This window comes from Pogoniulus pusillus, chromosome 26 (genome assembly GCF_015220805.1).
Source record: "Pogoniulus pusillus isolate bPogPus1 chromosome 26, bPogPus1.pri, whole genome shotgun sequence".
NCBI classification, from domain to species: Eukaryota; Metazoa; Chordata; class Aves; order Piciformes; family Lybiidae; genus Pogoniulus; species Pogoniulus pusillus.
Genome location: NC_087289.1, coordinates 12,378,978 through 12,396,064, shown reverse-complemented (window position 1 = coordinate 12,396,064; position 17,087 = coordinate 12,378,978). Strand labels below are relative to the sequence as shown.

The following is a 17,087-nucleotide window of genomic DNA, read 5'->3' as shown; positions in this document are numbered from 1 at the left end:
GGAAAGGGGGTGTAGGCACTTGTATCTCTTTTTACAAGCCCTTTTATAAGAGTCTGAGATTTTGCTGGTTTGTTTTTTTTTCTTAAAAACATTCTTGGTTCTAGAAAAAAGAGCCCTCTGGTGACTTAGGTCCCTCTCAATGTTTTGGGTGTGTGGTCTGGAAAAGCATGAACCCATCCATTTAGAGCTCAGGCTGGCCGAGGGTTTGGGATGACTGGTAGCAAATGGAGCATGTGAGCACCCAGAGTCATAGGAGTGGGTGCAAAGCAGCTTTGCACCCCACCTGGGCTTTGCATGGCTTCATTATTTCCAGCTGAAGGTGGAAACTTCACCATTTAAAGACTACTGTGAGTTAAAACGCTGCACTTTCTCTCTGATGAGCACATTACGTGCTGGTGGGTCACCAGAGAGGTGATCTCTTGGTTTGAGTTTTTTTTTGTGATGTATGTCCTGTGACTTTTCTATGAGCTCTAATTACTCACTTGAGGATGGTGCCCTACAGGCAAAAATCAGGAGCTGGTCTTGGCTTTAATAAAAAATTAACTTATTTTTGTGAACAAAACTGTTAAGACCTCCCAAATCACATAGCATCCAGGCAGACTCACCAACACCGATAACCAGTTGGGAATCTGATAAATGAGATAACCACAGGCAAAATTATCAGTCCTAGAAACCACAATCAAATATTTATTGACCAGGTTTTATGCATGTTTTATTTATGTTTAGCCACAGAAATTTGGGTATTATCAGTCATAGCTGAGCATCTTCACTTTTTCTCTAAAGCATCATGAGGTTGTAGCCTGGTGGGGGTTGGTCTCTTCTGCCAGGCACTCAGGGACAGAATGAGGGGATACAGTCTCAAGTTGTGCCAGGGGAGGTCTGGGCTGGATGTTAGGAGGAAGTTCCTGGCAGAGTGAGTGATTGGCATTGGAATGGGCTGCCCAGGGAGGTGGTGGAGTTGCTGTCCCTGGAGGTGTTGAAGAAAAGCCTGGCTGAGGCACTTAGTGCCATGGTCTGGTTGACTGGATAGGGCTGGGTGCTAGGTTGGACTGGATGAGCTTGGATGTCTCTTACAGCCTGCTTGATTCTATGATTCTCTGTGAAGGTTTGTAGGGAAAGATGGTGGTGGAATGGAACTTTTAATGGTTGAATGTGTTCCTTTACCTCCAAAGTGTTGATTTATTACACTTTCAGACGTAACTTTCTGCCACTACCTGTATTATAAAACCACATCATTAAACAATAAGCTGGTGGAAGCAATTAACAATTTTCTGTGGACTGAATGACTTCTTAATATAGAAACATGAAGTTTTTAATGGCAATCTGTATTCTTCTCCTGAAGTATGAATTTGTAACCTGTTCCAAGTGGGAGCGTTGGGATTCTGACTGCCTCTGAAAGCTTGGGCATTTGTTCAGCTTCAGAAGGAACAGTTGGGTGCTGAGACCTAGAGCAAATCTGGCCTGACATAGAAAATTGCTGGTGAAAAGCAACCAGCCTGCTGACTTACTGTTAGCTGAAATAATCTGCCAGCTTGCTTTCAGGTGTTGTTCAAAATCCCCTTCCAAATGCCTGCAGCCACAGCCATAAAGCCTCGAAGGCAATAAACTGTCCATGTGGATAGGATCTTGATATTGCCAAGTTTTTTTAGCAGGGTGAAACATTTATTTTTCTATGCAGTAGACCCCAAAAAGGAGAACATGAGGGTCTGCATGTTTGTGGGTACAAGGGAGAAATGGAAGGTGGGGATGGTGAGGGAGGAATGCACTTTTCGTATAAGGTTTCCTGTATAAACTAACCTACTTTTTCATATGCTTTGAAATGGAAAAAAAAAGAAGTGATAAATGTGTGTTATGCTTTGTTTTTTTTCCAAAATAACATTGGAACTGTGATATTAAAAATGTCACTGGACTCTGCTTTAATTGCAACACATCCACCTGCTGCAGTACAAGAATAAAAGGGAGAGAAGAAGATATTCTCTCAGGAGATAGTTTTCATTTCATATTATCAGACATTAAGTGCAAATTCACTTCTACTGAATCATAGAATCAGTCAGGGTTGGAAGGGACCACAAGGATCATCTAGTTCCAACCCCCCTGCAATAGTCACTCTTAAAAAGTCATTGAAAGTGCTTGTTGATAGAGACTCATACAATCAACCAGGCTGGAAGAGGCCTCCAAGATCATCCAGTCCAACCTAGCACCCAGCCCTATCCAATAAAACAGACCATGGCACTAAGTGCCTCAGCCAGGCTTTGTTTGAACACTTCCAGGGATGGCAACTGCACCACCTCCCTGGGCAGCCCATTCCAATGCCAATCACTCACTCTGCCAGGAACTTCCTCCTAACATCCAGCCTAGACCTCCCCTGGCACAACTTGAGACTGTGTCCCCTTGTTCTGTCCCTGAGTGCCTGGCAGAAGAGACCAACCCCACCTAGCTGCAACCTCCCTTCAGGTAGTTGTAGACAGCAATGAGGTCACCTCTGAGCCTCCTCTTCTGCAGGCTGCACACCCCCAGCTCCCTCAGCCTCTCCTCACAGGGCTGTGTTCCAGGCCCCTCCCCAGCCTTGCTGCCCTTCTCTGGACACCTTCTAGTACCTCAACATCTCTCTTGAATTGAGGAGCCCAGAACTGGACACAGCACTCAAGGTGTGGCCTGACCAGACCTGAGTACAGGGGCAGAATAACCTCCCTTGTCCTACTGGCCACACTGTTCCTGATCTAGGCCAGAATGCCTTTGGCTCTCTTGGCCACCTGCGCACACTGCTGGCTCATTTTCAGCCTAGTATCTACCAGTACCCTCAGGTCCCTTTCTTCCTGGCTGCTTTCCAGCCACTCTGTTCCCAGCCTGTAGCACTGCTTGGGGTTGTTGTGGCCAAAGTGCAGAACCCTGCACTTGGCCTTGTTCAATCTCATCCCATTGGCCTCTGCCCACCCATCCAGGCTGTCCAGGTCCCTCTGCAGGGCTCTCCTACCCTCCAACAGATCAAATCCCAGTTTTGTTTCAAGCTCTCAGTGTCCTGCAGGTTCATTTTTACACATTGTAAGGGAGGGATGAGCTTGTTAGAAGTGCTTTATCTGGAAGCTCACTGAAGCTTCTGTGGTTTTTTTTCATTGCAGTTTGCCTGGATAAGATGTTTGGCAATGACTGTAGCTTGAGCTGTGAGGATTGCCTGAATGGAGGCAGCTGTAACAGCGAACGCAGCGGCTGTGTTTGCACACCCGGGTGGACCGGCATAATCTGCAACGAAAGTGAGTCTGAAGTGTTTGAAAGGGAGGGGGTTTGCTTTGTCCCTGTCTTGTGATGCTGCTGATAGGTAGGAAATGGGAACAGCCTCTTGTACTTTTAATCTGTGAAGATGGGAGCATGGCTGTTGTGGCAAGTGAAAGAGAAACGGTAAGAGATGCTACAATATGATCCCTCACACAGCAAGGTCTCTGCCCTCTGGTGCAGTGCAGTCCTGTCCCACTCCTATGGATTTGTGGTGGTGTTCATTGCTTCACACCATCCTGCTGAAAAGTGCCAAGATTAGCCTGCCATGCTTTGCTGCACAACTTGCCTCACTGGCTTTCAGAAGTCTGTCCTGGCAGGTGGTGTGACAATCTGGGTGGACATAGATGCTAAGCTTCATTTTCCCTTTCTAGAATGCCAAGACTTTGCCTTGTTTGTTTGTTTGTTTTTTTTTATGGTGGTGTTTTGGTTTCCTTCCTTCCTTCCTTCCTTCCTTCCTTCCTTCCTTCCTTCCTTCCTTCCTTCCTTCCTTCCTTCCTTCCTTCCTTCCTTCCTTCCTTCCTTCCTTCCTTCCTTCCTTCCTTCCTTCCTTCCTTCCTTCCTTCCTTCCTTCCTTCCTTCCTTCCTTCCTTCCTTCCTTCCTTCCTTCCTTCCTTCCTTCCTTCCTTCCTTCCTTCCTTCCTTCCTTCCTTCCTTCCTGTTTTTGTTTTGTTAGAATCCTAGAATGATTCCAACCTTCTTTAGATTGGAAGGGACCTCAAAGATCATCCAGTTCCAACCCCCTGCCACAGGCAGGGACACTTCCCCCTGTAACAGGTCACTCAAGGCCTCATCCAACCTGACCTTGAACACCTCCAGGGAGGGAGCAGACACAACCTCCCTGGGCAACCTGTGCCAGTGTCTCACCACCCTCCCTGTAAAGAACTTCTTCCTAACATCTAGTTTAAATCTCCCCTCTGCCAGTTTAAACCCATTACTCCTTGTCCTGTCATTACACTACCCTGTCAATAGTCTATCTCCAGCCTTCCTGCAGTTCTCTTTCAGATACAGGAAGGCCACTATAAGGTCTCCTTGAAGCCTTCTCTTCTCCAGGCTGCAGAGCCCCAACTCTTGTAGCCTGTCCTCATAGCAGAGCTACTGCAGCCCTCTGGGCACCTCTGTGGCCCTCCTCTGGACTGGCTCCAAAATTTCTACGTCCTCCTTGTGTTGGGAGCTCCAGAACAGCACACAGTATGCCAGGTGTGGTCTGAAGAGAGCAGAGCAAAGGGGCAGAATCCCCTCCCTTGCCCTGCTGGCCACGCTGCTTTTGCTGCAGCCCAGCACAGGGTTGGCTCTCTGGGCTGCACGTGCACACTGCAGACTCATGTTGAGTTTTTCATCAACTCAGACCCCCAGTTTTTCTTCATGTTTTTTTTTGGTTGGTTGGTTGGTTCTTTTTTTTTGTTTGTTTTTTGGTTGGTTCTTTTTTTGGTTGTTTTGTTCTGGGGTGTTCTTTTTGGTGGTTTTTTTTTAAATCCCCTCTGTCTTGGTAAAATAGACTTGTTGGGTTGTTGGTGGGTTGGGTGGGGTTTTTTTTCCCTTCTCAGTCTATTTATTATTAACATAATTTTCTTGGAGTGGTTTATTTTTAATATTGGAAGTTGTGGGTTTGGTAATTCTCTTGCCAAGTCAGCTAGTGCCCTTTGTAATAGCTTTCTCTTCTTATTCCTGCTTCCATGCAGAGGATTTTTCTGGTTCAGAAGTATGTGTCAAAACAACTGGAAAGGTAGAGTAGCCATTTCCTGCTGTGCCATGTGCTGTTCTTCACTTGTAGTTCAGCATAACATGTGTTGCTCATCTGGGACTTCAGCAGCCTCTTTGCATGTTTGGGGTTATAGAATGGTTTGCGTTGGAAGGGACCTTTAGAGGCTATCTTGTCCAACCTCCCTGCAGTGACATCAGCTAGGTCAGGTTGCTTGCTGTCCTGGGTTAGGGTGGATCCCTCCCCAGGTAGAATAAACTCACCACAACACAGATATTTTTGGAAAGTCAGGGAAAGATGAAATTGTATTTCTTATAGTTTAACAGTATAAAGAGAAATAAACTACTAGAGAAAAAAAAATACAATAACTTTAAGGGAGATGAGATGTTGAGGTGCTGGAACGTGTCCAGAGAAGGGCAACAAGGCTGGTGAAGGGCCTGGAACACTAACCCTGTGAGGAGAGATTGAGGGAGCTGGGGGTGTGCAGCCTGCAGAAGAGGAGGCTCAGGGGTGACCTCATTCCTGTCTACAACTATGTGAAGGGAGGCTGTAGCCAGGTGGGGCTGGTCCCTTCTGCCAGGCACTCAGGGAAAGAGCAAGGGGACACCATCTCAAGTTGTGCCAGGGGAGGTCTAGGCTGGATGTTAGGAGGAAGTTGTTGCCAGAGAGAGTGATTGGTATTGGAATGGGCTGCCCAGGGAGGTGGTGGAGTCACCATCCCTGGAGGTGTTGAAGCAAAAATTGGATGAGGCACTTGGTGCCATGGTCTAGTTCACTGGATAGGGCTGGGTGCTAGGTTGGACTGGATGATCTTGGAGATCTCTTCCAACCTGGTTGATTCTATGATTGTATGGGGAAGGGGTCAAGCAGCGGCGAAGCGGCAAAAGCAGCAGCAGGCAATACAGCAGCAGGCAGGCACAGCTCAAGCAGCAGAAGCCAGCAAGGGGGAAAGAACTAGCTGTGCTTCTAGGCATAAAGCTCTTGATGCTCCAATGAAATGATATTAACTTATCCATTGTTGCCATTCTGTGGACTATCCCTGGGACGTTCATCTCTCCCCTATGTCTGAGCTAGAAAATCAGCTCAAACAACCTGGCCTAGAGTTGTTCCAGGGATGGGGCACCTACTACCTCTCTGGGCAGCCTAGGCCAGTGTGAAAAATTTCTTCTATCTATTTAGTCTAAATCTCCCTTCTTTTAATTTAGAGTCATCACCCCTGCCTCAGTCATGACATACCCTGCTAAAAAGTCTCTCTCAGCCTTTTTTTGCAAACTAGAGGTGCTCCGTCCCTGACATTTTATGATTCTGTGATCCCTCAGATCATTTTTGTAGCCTCACTCCAACAGGTCCATGTCCTCCTTGTGCTGAGGACCCCAGAGCTGAACACAGTACTCTAGGTGAGGTGTCAGCTGAGTCCCTCCATTTCACACAGTGTATGATGCAATGGTCCATCACTCTCACAGAGTCTCTGCTGTCACTGATGAGACAGACAACGAAGAATTATTGCTTAGCATCAGTAGATGGCAATTTTCTACTTAATCACCATCAAGATCATTTAGGAGGCATCATCCAAGGACAGAAATAGAGGGAAAAATAGCAAATGATTGAAGGCAACAGTTGTCCTGTAGTTATTTTGGGAGTGTGATTATGAGTTTGGTTTGTAAACACCAGGGACACCGGTGAGAATAGAAACGAGCAGGATCAAAATGATCATTTCTAGTGTGCCTAAGGCAGCTCAAGCTCTCAAATGAGGATATTCTTACTTATATTCATAGTGATTTAGTGGTTGAGAATAGAATATAAAAATTTCAAGACAGGACAGAAATTCATTAGTTGCCTTCATAAATAATAACAACATTTTTGCTTTGTATTTACAATAGATATCCAGGCATGTAATCTGCTGGAATTGCCTCTGGAATGAAAAGAGCTTTAATGGGATTGCATTATTGAGCCAATCCCACAGTCTGATGAAGCAGGCATTGACAGTGACAAATACAATGTATAATCTGTATGAATTAGCCATATGTGATTGCTTTCACTCTTTTCTCTCACTTTCTTAATACTCAGCAGAGTCTGTGGGTTTAGGGTAAGCTAAAGAGCTGAAGAGAAGTTAAATTTCTGCAGTAATCAGCATAGGATGGGTTGGGTTGAAAGGGACATTTAAAGATCACCTAGTCCAACCTCCCAGCAGTGAGCTAGGTTAGGTTGCTCAGAGCCCCAGCCAAGCTGACCTGGTATGTTTCCAGGGATGGGGCATCTTTCACCTCCGTGGGCAACCTGGGCCAGTGTTTTGTCACTCTCTGTAAAAGATTTTTAACTTGTATCTAGTCTAAATCTTCCCTCTTTTAGAATCATAGAAACAACCAGGTTGGAAGAGACCTCCAAGCTCATCCAGTCAACCTAGCACCCAGCCCTAAGCAAGCAACTAGACCATGACACTAAATGCTTCATCCAGGCTTTGCTTGAACACCTCCAGGGATGGTGCCTCCACCACCTCCCTGGGCAGCCCATTCCAATGCCAATCACTCTCTCTGCCAACAACTTCCTCCTAACATCCAGCCTAGACCTCCCCTGGCACAGCTTGAGACTGTGTCCCCTAGTTCTGTTGCTGGTTGCCTGGGAGAAGAGACCAACCCCACCTGGCTACAGCCTCCCTTCAAGTAGTTGTGGACAGCAGTAAGGTCGCCCCTGAGCCTCCTCTTCTGCAGACTGCACACCCCCAGCTCCCTCAGCCTCTCCTCATAGGGTTTGTGCTCCAGGCCCCTCACCAGCTTCCTTGCCCTTCTCTGGACACATTCCAGCACCTCAACATCTCTCTTGAATTGAGGAGCCCAGAACTGGACACAGAACTCAAGCTGTGGCCTGAGCAGTGTTTTATTTTCAAACCATCACTCCTCGTCTTGTCACAACAGGCCCTGCTAAAAAGTCTGTCCCCAGCTTTCTTGTTAGTCTTAAAGTATTGCAAGGCTGCACTAAGGTCTCCCTGGGAGCCTTCTCTTCTCCAGGCCCAACATTCCAACTCCCTCAGCCTTTCTTTATAGTAGAGGTGTTCCATCTCTCTGATCATTTCTGCAGTAATCATAGACTGGTTTGGGTCAGAAGGGACCTTTGAAGATGGCCTAGCCCAATCCACATGTCACAAGTGGGGACATCCTTCACAGTAGTGCATCAAAGAAGCCAAATGGAAATTGATGTGGAATGTCACATTTCTTAATGTACATTGATAAAATGTCACTTAAGTCAGATGACTCCAGCAACTGTATTTACTCAGCTAGCTCAGGCTGCACGTGGTGGAACAAAGCTTCATTCCATGTTTTGTTCCGCACCAGAGCAATGAGGGCTTTAGGAAAGAATCCTGTGCTGCTGTGGATCCTTTTCAGCCACTATCATCTGGGGAACTGAAGAGACTATGTTAGAAAACCAAGGCCATTTTTCTAACGGTATAATAAGAGGGACAAAAAGATGCTTCAGATACTTCTCTCCATGTAGTCAAAACTGCTCTGATTTTTAGGCTTTGCACTTCATAGGTAATGCTGTGTGGTTTGTGGGGTTTTTTTTAACCTCATGCATTGTGTGGAGAGGAGCATATGAGGGGGAGAATTTGGTCCCAGCACATAAGGAAGCTTGGTTATTTCAGCACATAAGGAAGCTTGGTTATTTCAGGTGTCCTTTTACAATGTCTTAGTAAACATTAGGTGGATGTATATTATGTAAAAAGAAAATTACTTTATTCAAAGCCTGCCTGGCTTCAGGGATGTTTTCTTTGTTACATTTGGATGCCTAGAGTCTTATTTTGCTTCATTTCTAGCAGAAGGAAAGAATTTCTTGGCCCATTCCTCTTCTCTGCTTTCTCCACAGCTTGCTCCCCTGGGACATATGGCAGAGGCTGTGCCAGCATTTGCAAGTGCCAGAATGGAGGCTCCTGTGACCCCATCACGGGGCAGTGCCACTGCCCGCCCGGCGTGCATGGCAAGCTTTGTGAAGATGGTATGGCTGCCCTTGCCTCACCTGAAACCCCACTGCTTCTTGCCTCTAGTTTCTCTCTGGGTGTAATTGTGCATGGTGAATCTCAGGGGCTCAAATCAGAGCAAATCTCTATTGTGTAACATGTGCACCACCCTGCAGCTTGCCTGGCGGTGGGTTTTGTTTCAATCACAGGCAAGACAAAGTGTGAGAGCAAGCAAGTGCCTTGTAAGGATGGGCTGTGCAGAGCCCAGGACAGGCAAGAAAATCACCATGGTCTTGTTCTGAAGTGCCAAGTGAAAAAAGAACTGATTTTAGTGTGTGTTTCAACACTTGAGAGCTGATGCCCTGTTGTGTTTGTGCACTCAAAAGGTTGTCCAAAAGGATTCTTTGGGAAGAACTGTAACAAACCATGCAACTGTGCCAACAATGGCTACTGCCACAGACTTTATGGAGCCTGCCTGTGTGACCCTGGGCTCTATGGGCGCTTCTGTCACCTCAGTAAGTCTCTGTAATGTTTGGATCTGTTGGTATTCAAAACACACACACACAAAATGTGTCAGTCTCAAGAAAGATTCTGCTTCTAATTGAGTGAAGTTTTGGATTCTGCCATAAGCTGGGAGTAGCAGGAGGAAACAACTATTGTCACATCTTAGGAAGCTCCAGAAACTTAGAATCATAGAATGCACTGGAAGGGACCTCAGAGGTCATCTAGTCCAACTGTCTTGTGGTAAGCAGGGACATCCCCAACTAGATCAGGTTCAACTTTATCAGTCTGCTAGCAGTTAATATTTGCCATAAACACTGAAGTTTACTGGTGCAGAAAGGTGAAGACTGTACTCAACGCTGGTCAGGCCACAGCTTGAGTGCTGTGTCCAGTTCTGGGCTCCTCAATTTAAGAGAGATGTTGAGGTACTGGAATGTGTCCAGAGAAGGGCAAGGAAGCTGGTGAGGGGCCTGGAGCACAGCCCTGTGAGGAGAGGCTGAGGGAGCTGGGGGTGTGCAGCCTGCAGAAGAGGAGGCTCAGGGCAGACCTCACTGCTGTCTGCACCTCCCTGAAGGGAGGCTGTAGCCAGGTAGGGTTGGGCTCTTCTCCCAGGCAACCAGCAACAGAACAAGGGGACACAGTCTCAAATTGTGCCAGGGGAGGTCTAGGGTGGATGTTAGGAGGAAGTTGTTGGCAGAGAGAGTGATTGGCATTGGAATGGACTGCCCAGGGAGGTGGTGGAGTCGCCGTCCCTAGAGGTGTTGAAGAAAAAGCCTGGCTGAGGCACTTAGTGCCATGGTCTAGTTGCTTGCCTAGGGCTGGGTGCTAGGTTGGACTGGATGAGCTTGGAGGTCTCTTCCAACCTGGTTGATTCTATGATTCTATGACTAGAGGTAGAGTTGGGTTGTGATGAACAGATTAGCATTATGGTTGTTGGTGAGGTTAAAGCCTGGTTGGAGCTAGTTAGTGGCTGCTGAGGTAGTTGGATTGAGGAGCAAGGCTGGCAAAACATTAAAGGGGAATAAAAAGAGACCAAAAACTGTTGCAAAACAGATAGTCAAGTTTCTTTTGCACTTAGAGCCTTTGTTCATAAAATCAAGACATGATTGAAAAGTTGTTGTGATTTATTGTTTTTTTTTTCTATGAAAGCTTTTCTCTTGGAATGTATCCAAGTATTTTTTCATTGAAAATCTTAAGTAAGTTTGCTCTAAAGCATTTCTGGTTCTTGCATTTGCCACACTTTGCTCAAAATGAAACAAATTACTTAATAAAGGACTCATGTAAACTGTATTTTACACACCCACACATTAATAGGCACTGTCATAGGACTGTGGATGTATTTGCTGGAAGTAAAATGAATGTTTTGCTCTTCTTGGGTTTTTTTTTTTCAGCAGTTGCATTCTGCAGCAGTGTGCAATTTCAAATAACTCATGCATAATTACAGAGCTAATGATTCCTTTTCATCTGGCTGCAGCCTGTCCCAGGTGGGCTTTCGGAGCTGGCTGCTCAGAGGAGTGTCAGTGCGTGAAGGAGCACACGCTGGAGTGCAGCGCCAGGAACGGGACCTGCACCTGCAAGCCTGGTTATCATGGCAAGAAGTGTCACAAAGGTATATGACAAAACCCCACCTGGACTACTGCATCCAGTTCTGGAGCCCCTGTTACAAGAGGGATGTGGAGATGCTGGAGTGTGTCCAGAGCAGGGCCACGAAGATGCTCAGAGGGCTGCAGCAGCTCTGCTGTGAGGACAGACTGAAAGAGTTGGGGCTGTGCAGTCTGGAGAAGAGGAGGCTCTGAGGTGACCTTCTTGTGGCCTTCCAGTATCTGAAGGGGGCCTACAAAAAAGCTGGGGAAGGACTTCTTAGGCTGTCAGGTAGTGACAGGACTGGGGGGAATGGAGCAAAGCTGGAGAGATTCAGACTGGATGTGAGGAGGAAGTTGTTGAGCATGAGAGTGGTGAGAGCCTGGAATGGGTTGCTCAGGGAGGTGGTTGAGGCCCCATCCCTGGAGGTGTTTAAGGCCAAGCTGGATGAGGCTGTGTGCAGCCTGCTCTAGGGTAGGGTGTCCCTGCCCATGGCAGGGGCTTTGGAACTGGCTGATCCTTGTGGTCCCTTCCAACCTTGACTGTTTCTATGAAAACACCCAGATCCCCCTCTCTCTTCATTCCTTTTGTCCTAGAATTGTTTCTCATTCTTCCTCCCATCTGCTTTGTTCAGCTGCTGCTATTCATAGAGCCGTGTTCAGCTAATTATTTTGTCTGTGCTTTTTTTTTTCCATACAGCACATGCCTGCTAGCACAGGGCTTCCAGGGATGTCAAGGGGAATGCAGCTTAAGAATGCAGGAGTTTCAGGCTGATAAATGACAGCTGAAACCTAGAAACCGTATTCTAATCCAACCCTAAATAATGAAGATTTATGGGAGTTTTCACTTCTCTTCTTTCCCTTTTCTGCCCAGACAGTAAATAAGTGGCAAAGCCTCTGTTTTGTGACAGGGGGGTTATTTGTAAACTGCTTCAGTAATGCTGCTGTGCCTTCAGATCTGCTGGTCTCAGAATTCAGCTTATTCTTTGTAGTTTTTTGGGGGTAGTTCAAAGAGAATTGTATTCCACATTCATGTTTGCATGTTTCAGTAGCCCTCTCCAGACAGTAATGGAGTAACTCAATAAAGATTCTCCCTTCAGATTCCTTTCTGGGCAGGCAGGAACGTGTCAGATTTATGGCACTGGTTCTGTGGGGTTTGCTGGAGAATAATAGTGGTGGTGTTTAATAATCTTCAGTGTTTCCTGGTGAAGTGCTGGGCTCTGAGGGAGAGCATCTCTTGCCTGGCACTGGCTTTGCACCAAGTCAGAGAGCAGCAGAAGGTATAGACAGATAAGAAGAGTAATTCAGTAATGGCTGTAATTGAATATGTCCTGAAGTATTCTGCCACTGTGTTTCTGGGTTGTATTTAAGCAGTCACCTCTTTGAAATGCCCATGCAAGTGTTTTAATAAGTATTTACACTTTGTTACCAGCACATTTTAATTGATTGCTCCCCATTTTCTGCCCAATTATTGTCTGCCTTTTGTTTAGTTTTCTTAACTCTTTTCTTTTTTCCTTTCCTATCCTCTGTGTCTATTTGCATTTTCCAGAGTGCATGCCTGGCTTTTATGGAGCTGGTTGCAAGCTGAGGTGCAGCTGTCCTGATGCCTTATGTGATCATGAGACAGGAGCCTGCAAGCATCCGTGTCCACCTGGGTTTCATGGAGAAAAATGCCATTTGTGTAGGTACTCACTGCATGTTTCCTTGGGAGGTAGACTTTGGGTGGGAGAGCTTACACTGGAGACTTGTGTTTAGCTGTAGATGCTGTAATTAAAAGGTATATTTGTTGTTGACACGAGTTAGCAATTCCCCACCGGAGACAAACTGATTTGCAACAGAGGGCGATGAAGCTGGTGAAGGGTTTTGAAGAAGAGCAACAAAGCTGATGAAGGGTCTTGAGAACAAATCTTTCAAGGAGCAGCTGAGGCAGCTGAGGTTGTTCATTCTGAAGAAAAGAAGCTAATGGAAGACCTTATCACTCTACAACGACCTGAAAGGACGTCATAGAGATGTGGGTGTTGGTCTTTCCTTGCAAGTCACAACTGATAGGACGAGAAGAAATGACAAAATGTTATTCCAGGGAAGGTTTAGGTTAGACATTAGGAAAGAATTCCATAGTGAAAGGGTTATCAAAGACTGGAAGAGTGGTTGAATCCCCATCCCTGGATGTATTTAAAAGCTCTCTAAATATAGTGCTCCAGGATATTGTGTAGTAGTGGTGAGTCACAAGGCTGAGAGGCCAGTTACTAAAACTAACATTTGTGCAGGTAAGTGCAGCTCCTTGTAAAGCTGCAGGCACAGATGTTCTCAAGCTCTCTTGCAGTTAATTACAGACCACTGGTTGCTGAGATGCTGCTGGTAACGCAGATCGCTTAGTGCCAGCACAGCTCTGATAGAAATTGCTGGAGGTGCTGCCTCCTAATGTGTCCCCAGTGCTTCCTTATCCTAATTGTGTCTCTGGGTTTTGTCTGACCAGCTTGTCAGCCCGGGAGCTTTGGGGTGAACTGCCAGCAGAAATGCAGCTGTGGAGAGGCACCGTGCCACCCAAAGACAGGGCAGTGTGTTTGCCCAGCTGGGAAGACTGGCCCTGCATGTGAGCAAGGTATGTTAGATGTTGGACTGGCTAATGAGCATCTTGCTTTGGAAGAGATGGATAAGGAGTAGAGTGACTCTCTTTCCCACCAAAACCGCTGCAATGCAGCAGGGCACAATGTGCAGATCAGGCAAAGGAAGTGTCTTGGTGAAGAATATGTGACACAACACCACATGGGATTGCTTGTAGAGAATCAGAGAATGGTTTGGGTCAGAAGGGACCTTTAAAGGTCATCTAGTCCAACCTTCCTGCAGTCAGCAGGAACATCTTCAAAGAGAAAAGGTTACTCAAAAGAGGGGATGTGCCTCAGTCACCCTAACCTGTCTCTTTGCTCCAGATAATAATAGTGATCTGTATGCTAGGGAGGACTCAAACTAGATGTTAGGAAAGGGTTCTTTACACTGAGGGTGGTGAGACACTGGAATAGGTTTTCCAGGGAGGTTGTAGCTGCTCCCTCCCTGGAGATGTTCAAAGTCAGGTTGGATGAGGCCTTGGGCAACTTGTTCTGATGGGAGATGTCCCTGCCTATGGTGTGGGGTTGGAACTGGATGATCTTTGAGGTCCTTTCTACCCTAAACCATTCTATGATTCTATGCTGACCTGGGACTGTGCAAGTTGGGCAGCAATACCAGGGCACTGCTTCAGCTCTGAGACCCAGAACAGAGCTTGGAGCTGTGCTGCCTTATGCACACAGTGTGCTTCAGGAGCTATTGCAGGGTCTTGGCCAAAGACAGCTCTTGTGGCACCAGAAAATAGAAGGACGTGGGATAGAGGAAGAAATTTAAAAAGACAGCATTATTGTGGGTAATTAAGGGATGAAAGAAGCCTCAGAGACGCTCAACTACCATAAGATGCCCCTCCTCTGCTTGCAGTGCTCTGGCTATAGGATGCCTGAAGAGCATCTGTCCTGTGTGGACCTCAGTTGTGACCAACCACTCCAAAGAGCAAGAAGTTGGTGGAGGAAGTGGAGCTATATGGAGATCTGTGCTCCACCTCACATTCCTCTGGACCAGGCAACCAGCACTTAGCCCACAATGAGTAGAGCTACAGCCCTCCCCTCCTGCATCTGTCTGCAGATGTTTAGCCTGGAGAAGAGGAGGCTCAGGGCAGATCTCATTGCTGTCTACAACTCCCTGAAGGGAGGCTGTAGCCAGGTAGGGTTGGTCTCTTCTGTCAGGCAAACAGCAACAGAACAAGGAGACACAGTGTCAAGTTGTGCAGGAGGAAGTCTAGGCTGGATGTTAGGAGGAAGTTGTTGTCAGAGAGAGTGATTGGCATTGGAATGGGCTGCCCAGGGAGGTGGTGGAGTCACCATCCCTGGAGGTGTTCAAGCAAAGCCTGGATGAGGCACTTAGTGCCATGATCTTGTTGGTTAGCTAGGGCTGGGTGCTAGGTTGGACTGGCTGATCTTGGAGGTCTCTTCCAACCTGCTGGATTCTATGACCCAGCCCCTGACACCCAGTTTACAAACTGCAGGTGTTTCTTTCCTTTTGCTGGTTTGATTCCTGCGTTCAGCTGATGCAAGTTTTAGGGACCAAGCTGTCGTCATGTTTGAAAAGACCGGTCTGTGCCTGAGTTATTACCCAGGTGAACTTGCAGTCTGCTCATCTGTTTCCAGCCTGCCCTGATGGATACTATGGAGAGAACTGCCTGCTGTTATGCAGCTGTGGCAGCAGTGCTCAATGTCACCATGTCACCGGAGAGTGCATATGTCCCCCTGGCTGGACCGGCCACAACTGCCAACAGCGTAAGTCAGAGGCGTGCGCGCTCCACAGGGCACCCAGCACCTCCCAGGGCCTTAGCTGTGGCTGTAGGAGCCAGCTCTGTTTGTTCTTAGCCTAATAGAGTTTTGTAATATATTTTACTAATCCTATTGCTTCTGAAATGCTGTGTTTATGGCTTTGCACAGCCTGGGTGCTTATAATCCTTAATTATCTAGGTCCAAAGTACTGCAATAGATGGCTGATGAAGCGCAAAGTCTTGATGTAAGCTCTTATTTCAACACTGCAGATCCCTTTGCCCAATGCCATCTGTCCTGTCAGTGTTTTGACTGACAGACAGTTTGGGGGTTGTATTTTTTTTTCCCCTTCGTTTTCAGAGCAGATTAGTTTCAAGATTAATTCTCAATTTTTCATTTTGTTTGTGGGAGATTTATTCAACAAGTGAGTGGCATGTACGGCGGTGTGTCTTAAGGTCACTTCTGAGCTTGTGAATACAAATGCTGGGAGAAATGTTCTCTGGAAGAGCTTCTGTTGACTTTAGCAGCACTCTCCATATTGATGGCTGTGTAAGAGGGCAGATTTGCCCTTTTTGGATAGCACCATATAAATGTTAAGCCATCCTGCTTGATTCTTCCCTTTTCCCATTTCATGCCTTCTCTGCTTGATTCGCTATGATCCGTCTAGCAAAAAGCCAGCAGAATACAAACTTCCTTTTAGACTTGGTCATAATCACAGTGTCACAGTATCAACAAGGTTGGAAGAGACCTCATAGATCATCAAGTCCAACCCTTTACCACAATTCTCAAGGCTAGACCATGGCACCAAGTGCCACGTCCAGTCTTGCCTTGAACAGCTCCAGGGACGGCGACTCCACCACCTCCCCGGGCAGCCCATTCCAGTGTCCAATGACTCTCTCAGTGAAGAACTTTCTCCTCACCTCCAGCCTAAATCTCCCCTGGCGCGGCCTGAGGCTGTGTCCTCTCATTCTGGTGCTGGCCACCTGAGAGAAGAGAGCAACCTCCTCCTGGCCACAACCACCCCTCAGGTAGTTGCAGACAGCAATAAGGTCTCCCCTGAGCCTCCTCTTCTCCAGGCTAACCAATCCCAGCTCCCTCAGCCTCTCCTCGTAGGGCCTGTGCTCAAGGTCTCTCCCCAGCCTCATCGCCCTTCTCTGGACACGCTCAAGCATCTCAATGTCCTTCCTAAACTGAGGGGCCCAGAACTGAACACAGTACTCAAGGTGTGGTCTAACCAGTGCAGAGTACAGAGGCAGAATGACCTCCCTGCTCCTGCTGACCACACCATTCCTGATGCAGGCCAGGATGCCACTGGCTCTCTTGGTCACCTGGGCACACTGCTGGCTCATGTTCAGGCGGGTATCAATCAGCACCCCCAGATCCCTCTCTGTCTGGCTGCTCTGCAGCCACTCCAACCCCAGCCTGTATCTCTGCATGGGGTTGTTGTGGCCAAAGTGCAGCACCCTGCACTTGGAGCTATTGAACCCTATCCCATTGGACTCTGCCCATCTGTCCAGGCGGTCAAGGTCCCGCTGCAGAGCCCTTCTGCCCTCCAACCCAGCTTAGTGTCATCTGCACACTTGCTGATGACTGACTCCATGCCCTCATCCAGATCATCAATGAAGATGTTAAAGAAGATGTTAAACACATAAAGTCATAGAAATGAACTGCCACTTTTGGCAGAAGTAAGTTTTGGGCCTGGCTTCTCAAATCCTGGTACTGAAGAAAAATGGGAAAAGCTGAAACTTAAACTT

General features: G+C 47.1%; 1 protein-coding gene across 21 annotated transcripts in view; it reads left to right on the top strand.

Moving 5' to 3' along the window:
- LOC135186859 (multiple epidermal growth factor-like domains protein 6) overlaps nt 1-17,087 on the top strand; it is a 380,712-nt gene that overhangs the window by 230,578 nt on the left and 133,047 nt on the right. For 19 of the 21 annotated variants that reach the window (XM_064164986.1, XM_064164988.1, XM_064164995.1 and 16 more), the window contains exons 13-19: nt 3,120-3,251; nt 8,831-8,959; nt 9,308-9,436; nt 10,897-11,031; nt 12,552-12,683; nt 13,479-13,604; nt 15,214-15,342. In XM_064164986.1, the coding sequence (XP_064021056.1) occupies nt 3,120-3,251; nt 8,831-8,959; nt 9,308-9,436; nt 10,897-11,031; nt 12,552-12,683; nt 13,479-13,604; nt 15,214-15,342 (912 nt within the window). The remainder of the gene's footprint in view (nt 1-3,119; nt 3,252-8,830; nt 8,960-9,307; nt 9,437-10,896; nt 11,032-12,551; nt 12,684-13,478; nt 13,605-15,213; nt 15,343-17,087) is intronic. The other 2 variants (XM_064164997.1, XM_064164994.1) reach the window with 2 other exon arrangements.